Source organism: Bombina bombina, chromosome 7 (assembly GCF_027579735.1).
Source record: "Bombina bombina isolate aBomBom1 chromosome 7, aBomBom1.pri, whole genome shotgun sequence".
NCBI classification, from domain to species: domain Eukaryota; kingdom Metazoa; phylum Chordata; class Amphibia; order Anura; family Bombinatoridae; genus Bombina; species Bombina bombina.
This window is the reverse complement of record NC_069505.1, coordinates 581,984,377-581,992,426: the sequence shown is the minus strand read 5'-3', so window position 1 is coordinate 581,992,426 and position 8,050 is coordinate 581,984,377. Positions and strand designations below refer to the sequence as shown.

General features: G+C 36.7%; 1 protein-coding gene across 1 annotated transcript in view; it reads right to left on the bottom strand.

The window, feature by feature from the left end:
* Positions 1 to 665: 665 nt before the first annotated feature.
* The window catches only part of LOC128636117 (major histocompatibility complex class I-related gene protein-like), a 16,629-nt gene continuing 9,244 nt past the window's right edge, over positions 666 to 8,050 (bottom strand). The window contains exons 2-4 of the mRNA XM_053689181.1: positions 7,852 to 8,050; positions 7,471 to 7,614; positions 666 to 918 (exon numbers count right to left, since the gene is read on the bottom strand). The exon at positions 7,852 to 8,050 is cut by the window's right edge and continues 77 nt beyond it. Of these exons, the coding sequence (XP_053545156.1) occupies positions 875 to 918; positions 7,471 to 7,614; positions 7,852 to 8,050 (387 nt within the window). The 3' untranslated portion in view covers positions 666 to 874. The remainder of the gene's footprint in view (positions 919 to 7,470; positions 7,615 to 7,851) is intronic.

Here is an 8,050-nt window from a genome sequence, read left to right as displayed (position 1 = left end):
TCAGTAAACACTGCTGCTGCTGGTGGGAGGAGCTGGAGCACAGCCTGGTTAGAGGGATAGTGAGATCCTCTAGTAATGGGCAGTAACACTTCCTACATACAATACACTAAATGCAAGTCTGTCAGTGGTCTTGCTGTGTGATCCCCCTGAACTGTGTGTAACACATGGTGCTTACATTTCTGTGTGGCTTGTTCTGGGGTTATTCAGATCCCCTCAACAGAATTAGGACAATTTCACCTTAAGTGGGTTAAACTATGTGAAAGAGGAGTTGTCTCAGGACTAAATGCAAACATTTAACCCTTCATTGGTTTTATTTGCTTTCATTAATCAAAGTGATATATAGATAGATTTTATCTATATTTACTGTATATATATATATATATATATATATATATATATATATATATATATATACAGTGTGTGTGTGTATAAAACAATATTAATTGTGAGGGGGAGGAAGTCTTGGTGAGTTCCCACGCTTTTTTGTAGGATTTGACTCCTGTATTTATTCCCTGGCACAAGGTTCCTGCCTAGAGTAGAATATTTTTAGTGCATAAAATGGCAGCTGTAACTTATATCCCATGTAACATTTCCCTCAGCATTAGGGATGTACTAGGTAGTTACTACTATCAGCCAATGGTAACAAACAAGATGTACACAACATATACAGCTGTATTAGGGTCACGTTTTATTTAAAAATATTTTACTTGTTGCATGCAATAAACATAAACAAAATCAGCCTGGATGCTGTTCGCTCATATAGATGACATTTTCGAGTACAGTGTCCCCTTAAATAAAAAAGTAGATCAAAAGTGTCCATGACGTGGCTCATCCTTTGTATGAAATTACATTTATCATGTAAAGAATTAACGATTCAAGCATCAGATGCATTGTGAAAAATCTCTCCAACCATTCTGGCTACAAGGATAAAAAAAATGTGTTTTATGAATAAGTGAAAAATGATAAAAAATCTTTATTTGGCAGATAAGAAACATTCTAAGAGGGAAGTGAAAAGGGCATCCACAAGTAAATTATAAGGAACATATAAAAAAATAGGAATTATTTGATAGATAGATAGATAGATAGATAGATAGATAGATAGATAGATGATAGCTAGATAGAAAGAGAGAGAGAGAGAGAGAGACAGACCGAGAGAGAGAGATGATAGATAGATAGATAGATAGATAGATGATAGATAGATAGATAGATAGATAGACAGACAGATAGAGAGAGATAGAGATAGACAGAGATAGCTAGATAGATAGATAGAGAGAGAGAGAGAGAGAGAGAGAGAGAGAGAGACAGACCGAGAGAGATGATAGATAGATAGATGAAGAGAGAGAGAGAGAGAGAGAGAGAGAGAGAGAGAGAGACAGACAGACAGACAGACCGAGAGAGAGAGATGATAGATATATAGATAGATAGATAGATAGATAGATAGATTGATTGATTGATTGATAGATTGATAGATAGAGAGAGATAGAGATAGACAGAGATAGATAGATAGATAGATAGAGAGAGAGAGAGAGAGAGAGAGAGAGAGAGAGATGGATGGATAGATAGATAGATAGATAGATAGATAGATAGATAGATAGAAAGATAAATTGATAGAGAGAGAGAGACAGACAGAGAGAGAGAGATGATAGATGATAGATAGATAGATAGATAGATAGAGAGAGAGAGAGAGAGAGAGAGAGAGAGAGAAATAAATAGATATAGACAGAGATAGTAAGATAGATAGATAGATAGATAGATAGATAGATAGATGGATAGATAAATAGATAGAGAGACAGACAGACAGATAGATAGATAGATAGATAGATATAAATAGATAAATATAAATAAATAGATAAATAGATTTCTAAACAATATATAACCCCTTCCCCCCTTTCCTGACCCTTTTATGGTGCCAAACAGCATGAACAAATGAACAAATAATTTTAGTGAAGCAATCGTTCATTCTTTGTCCTTTTCATCCAAAAATGTATTTGGCTGTTCGAGTATCGGCCGAATTGCTGAATTAGCATAAATTCTGATTCATTTTTATTTTCCAAAGTTGAATACACATCTCTAGTAAAAAGTGCATTGCATAATTGGGGACAAACTCACAAGTTTACATATGGTGAAATAACATCATTTATGTAAGAATTTACCTGATAAATTAATTTCTTTCATATTGGCAAGAGTCCATGAGCTAGTGACGTATGGGATATACAATCCTACCAGGAGGGGCAAAGTTTCCCAAACCTCAAAATGCCTATAAATACACCCCTCACCACACCCACAATTCAGTTTAACGAATAGCCAAGCAGTGGGGTGATAAAGAAAGGAGTAAAAAGCATCAACAAAGGAATTTGGAAATAATTGTGCTTTATACAAAAAATCATAACCACCATAAAAAGGGTGGGCCTCATGGACTCTTGCCAATATGAAAGAAATGAATTAATCAGGTAAGTTCATACATAAATTATGTTTTCTTTCATGTAATTGGCAAGAGTCCATGAGCTAGTGATGTATGGGATATCAATACCCAAGATGTGGAACTCCAAGCAAGAGTCACTAGAGAGGGAGGGATAAAAATAAAAACAGCCATATTCTGCTGAAAAAATAATCCACAACCCAAAAAATAAGTTTATTCTCATAATGAAAAGAAAAACTTAAAACATCAGCAGAAGAATCAAACTGAAACAGCTGCCTGAAGAACTTTTCTACCAAAGACTGCTTCTGAAGAAGCGAATACATCAAAACGGTAGATCAAAACGGTAGAATTTAGTAAATGTATGCAAAGAGGACCAAGTTGCCGCTTTGCAAATCTGATCAACTGAAGCTTCATTCTTAAAAGCCCACGAAGTGGAGACTGATCTAGTAGAATGAGCTGTAATTCTCTGAGGCGGGGCCTGACCCAACTCCAAATAAGCTTGATGAATCAAAAGCTTTAACCAAGAAGCCAAGGAAATAGCAGAGGCCTTCTGACCTTTCCTAGGACCAGAAAATATAACAAATAGACTAGAAGTCTTCCTGAAATCTTTTGCAGCTTCAACATAATATTTCAACGCTCTCACCACATCCAAAGAATGTAAGGATCTTTCCAAAGAATTCTTAGGATTAGGACACAAGGAAGAGACAACAATTTCTCTACTAATGTTGTTATAATTCCCAACATTAGGTAAAAATTTGAATGAAGTCCACAAAATCGCCTTATCCTGATGAAAAATCAGAAAAGGAGATTCACAAGAAAGAGCAGATAGCTCTCCAGTATCACCGAATTTTCAGCCAGACGCTAACAGTTATCTCCACAGAGAGACAGTGACATGTTAGTCCCAACACAGACTATGTGACAACACGCTGCCACTAAATTTAACCCTTAAATTTAAGGTTAAATTTAGTGGCAGCGTGTTGTCACATAGTCTGTGTTGGGACTAACATGTCACAGTCTCTCTGTGGAGATAACTGTTAGCGTCTGGCTGAAAATTCGGTGATAGTGGAGAGCTATCAGCCCTGGGAGTTACAAGCAGAGACTTAGTTCCAGGATTGTAAGGGAGGACGCTGTGATGCAAACCGGCTTACAAAGACTATATCTGAATCACGGAGGACTGTGGTTACGTCTATGAAATGCTGTTTTAACACTGCTATCTTGTGAGTGCAACTTTTATCTTTTTGCGCATGTTAATAAATTGTTTTTAAGCTACTTTGAATTGGTGGGCGCTGTGTGTTCGTTGTATCTTTCAGTTGCTTCCATTACCGGGACCAAGACACCCGGATCACACACCAAGCTGCAACCGTCCAAGGGAGGAAAAGGTTTTGAATTTGAATATCAACTTAAATTTGTTGGTTGGACTTATTTATTTATTAATTTATTCATTTTTTATTTGTATTTATTTCTTATCTTAATGAGCAATTATTATTAATTTATATCCAATTTTTATTGTGTACATTTTTTGGATTCAAATTTGTTAAGATAGAATTTGTTTTCATTTACATGTTTTTTGTGTAGGATTATTTATAAATTTTAATCAACTGGACATTTTTCTAAACCAAGGGAGCGCTGATATTTGTAATATAAATATTTTATTGTGGACATATAATGTCCTTGCTGAACAAAAGGCAGAATAGACCTTATAGTCACCATCTTGAAAGTTGGTACTCTTACATAACGATTCAAAATTTTCAGATCCAGAACTGGTCTGAATGAATTTTCCTTCTTTGGGACAATGAATAGATTTGAATAAAACCCCAGACCTTGTTCCTAAAAAGGAACTGGCATAATTACCCCTGAAAACTCCAGGTCTGAAACACACTTCAGGAAAGCCTGAGCTTTTACTGGATTTGCTGGGATGCGTGAGAGAAAAAAATCTTCTCCCAGGAGGTCTTACTCTGAATCCTATTCGGTACCCCTGAGAGACAATGCTCTGAATCCATTGATTTTGGACAGAATTTATCGAAACATCCTTGAAAAACCTTAATCTGCCCCCTACCAGCTGAGCTGGAATGAGGGCCGCATCTTCATGCAGACTTAGGGGCTGACTTTGGTTTCTTAAATGGCTTGGATTTATTCCAATTTGAGGAAGGCTTCCAATTGGAAACAGATTCCTTGGGGGAAGGATTTAGTTTTTGTTCCTTATTTTGACGAAAGGAACGAAAACGATTAGAAGCCTTAGATTTACCCTTAGGTCTTTTATCCTGAGGCAAAAAAAACTCCCTTCCCCCCAGGAACAGTTGAAATAATAGAATCCAACTGAGAACCAAATAAAGTATTACCTTGGAAAGAAAGAGATAGTAATCTATATTTAGATGTCATATCAGCATTCCAAGATTTAAGCCACAAAGCTCTTCTAGCTTAAATAGCTAAAGACATGGATCTAACATCAATTTTGATAATATCAAAAATAGCATCACAAATAAAATGATTAGCATGTTGCAATAAGCGAACAATGCTAGCTAAGTCAGAATCCAAATCTTGTTGCGCTAAATTCTCCAACCAAAAAGTTGATGCAGCTGCAACATCAGCCAAAGAAATTGCAGGCCGGAGAAGATGACCTGAATATAAATAGGCTTTCCTTAGATAAGATTCAAGTTTCCTATCTAAAGGATCTTTAAAAGAAGTACTATCTTCCATAGGAATAGTGGTACGTTTAGCAAGAGCAGAAATAGCCCCATCAACTTTGGGGATCTTTTCCCAAAACTCTATTGAAATTGCTGGTAAAGGATACAATTTTTTAAACCTTGAAGAAGTACCCGGCTTATTCCATTCCTTAGAAATCATATCAGAAATAGCATCAGGAATAGGAAAAACCTCTGGAGTAACCACAGGAGGTTTAAAAACAGAATTTAAACGTTTACTAGTTTTAATGTCAAGAGGACTAGCTTCCTCAATATCCAAAGTAATTAACACTTCTTTTAACAAAGAACGAATATACTCCATTTTAAATAAATAAGTAGATTTGTCAGTGTCAATATCTGAGGAAGGATTTTCTGAATCAGATAGATCCTCATCAGAGGAGGATAATTCATTATGTTGTCGGTCATTTGAAATTTCATCAACTTTATGAGAAGTTTTAAAAGACCTTTTACGTTTATTAGAAGGCGGAAATGCAGACAAAGCCTTCTGAATAGAATCAGTAACAAATTCTTTAAAATTCATAGTTATATCATGTACATTAGAAGTTGAAGGAACTGCAACTGGCAATGTACTATTACTGATGGACACATTATCTGCATGTAAAAGTTTATCATGACAACTATTACAAATGACATTCGGAGATAAAATCTCAACAATTTTACAACAAATGTGCTTAGCTTTGGTAGAACCGATGTCAGGCAGAAAAGTTCCAACAGATACTTCTGAGACAGGAACATATAAAGCAAAATGATCAATTTCCTTATATGACAGTTTCAGGAATGGGAAAAAATGCAAATAGCATAGCCCTCTGACATAGAAAAAGACAAGAGGCAAATAGCAATGGGGTAATAAATAATGAATAAAATTTGGCGCCAAGTATGACGCACAACGTAACTGAAATTTTTTTGGCGCCAACAACATCCAGAAATGACACACTTGCGTCACTAACGACGCAACTCTGTGTGAGGAACTCAGCGTCAACTACGACGGCAGAAGTGACAGACTTGCGTCAATGGACGTACTTTCGTGCCAAAAAATTCTCGCGCCAAGAATGACGCAATAAAGTCTAGCATTTGGCACACCCGCGGCCCTAATCCTGCCCGCAATTTGCAAAAAATGTAGTCAATTTGAAAAAAGACTAAACCCCAGGTAAGAAAAACATTTCTTAATATGTTAACTTCCCCAAATATGAAACTGACAGTCTGCAAAAGGAAATACATGAACCTGACTCATGGCAAATATAAGTACAATACATATATTTAGAACTTTATATTAATGCATAAAGTGCCAAACCATAGCTGAGGTGTCTTAAGTAATAAAAACATACTTACCGAAAGACACCCATCCACATATAGCAGATAGCCAAACCAGTACTGAAACAGTTATCAGTAGAGGTAATGGTATATGAGAGTATATCATTGATCTGAAAAGGGAGGTAAGAGATTAATCTCTACGACCGATAACAGAGAACCTATGAAATAGATCCCCATTAGGAAGACCATTGCATTCAATAGGTGATACTCCCTTCACATCCCTCTGACATTCGCTGTACTCTGAGAGGAATCGGGCTTCAACAATGCTGAGAAGCGCATGTCAACGTAGAAATCTTAGCACAAACTTACTTCACCACCTCCATAGGAGGCAAAGTTTGTAAAACTGAATTGTGGGTGTGGTGAGGGGTGTATTTATAGGCATTTTGAGGTTTGGGAAACTTTGCCCCTCCTGGTAGGATTGTATATCCCATACGTCACTAGCTCATGGACTCTTGCCAATTACATGAAAGAAAAAACAGTGAGACCTACAGGCATAACATGCTTAAACAATAATATGAGTCCTGTGAGAGAACTTCAGATACCTCCCCAAGTAACGCCCCAGTTTAGCCTACTCCCCAATGCTGACTTTCCAAAATAATTTGAGTCATATGAAACATCTTGTAGTACTGACGGATTATTTAAATTAATCTAACCGCTTCAAAGAAACGGGTCCCTAGGTAAACTTTATACAGGAAATAGAGTTTTGCATACACTGGAGATATCAATAAATTGTATGGTATATGGTAGTCTTAGAAATCTGAGAGGTTGATACAAAAAACTAGACATGTTCATTCGGATGCTGAAGAAGGCACCACATTCGCTCCTTTTCTTGTGAAAGTTCAATACACTGCGATCTGGATTCGCACAGATATTAGTGTATTAGAATAAATGCAACTCTGCAAAGAGCCTAAGGTAGCGAGGTGCCGCCTTCTTCCGATATTCGGACGCTGCCAAAGCATCCAAATGCTCACATCTACAACAAAAAAACTGTAGGGATATTTATTTTTATGCCTTGAAGGATTCTTTTGTTTTCATTACCTCTTCTGTTGCTCTCCCAGATGACAAAGCTAAAGAAAGTAACAGAGACTAACAGAACAACGGCGAGAGAGATGGCAATCACTGCTCCACTAGATATGTCACCTCTGTAATGACTGGAATCATCCTCAGATAAACCAGATACTTCTGTAAGAAAGAGAAAGACATTAGGGTAAACACAGAGATACCGGTAAATAAAAATGGTTGCACAACGGTTTTAGGAAATATATCAAAACAATCCTTTATTTCATGCTCTTTTAAATTATAAGTCTAACAATATTTAATCAGCTATCAAAACCTATTTTGCATAATATTTATTAGGATCAGTTTAACACAAAGCATCCATATCTAATGATTATAGTTGTCTAAGAGACTGACACTCACCCCATTGAAAAGTAAGTGGTGTTTGCAGACTGCTGTGGGTCACCTTGCAGGTGTAAATGTCCCCAGCCATTGGGGTGACATTAACAGAGAGAAAGGACACATAGGTCTGATCAGGTAAGGGTAGAGTCAACCTCTCCACCTCTTCTTCAATGACTTGCTGTCCATTTCTGTCCCAAGTCATGGAGATGCCCGCTGGGTA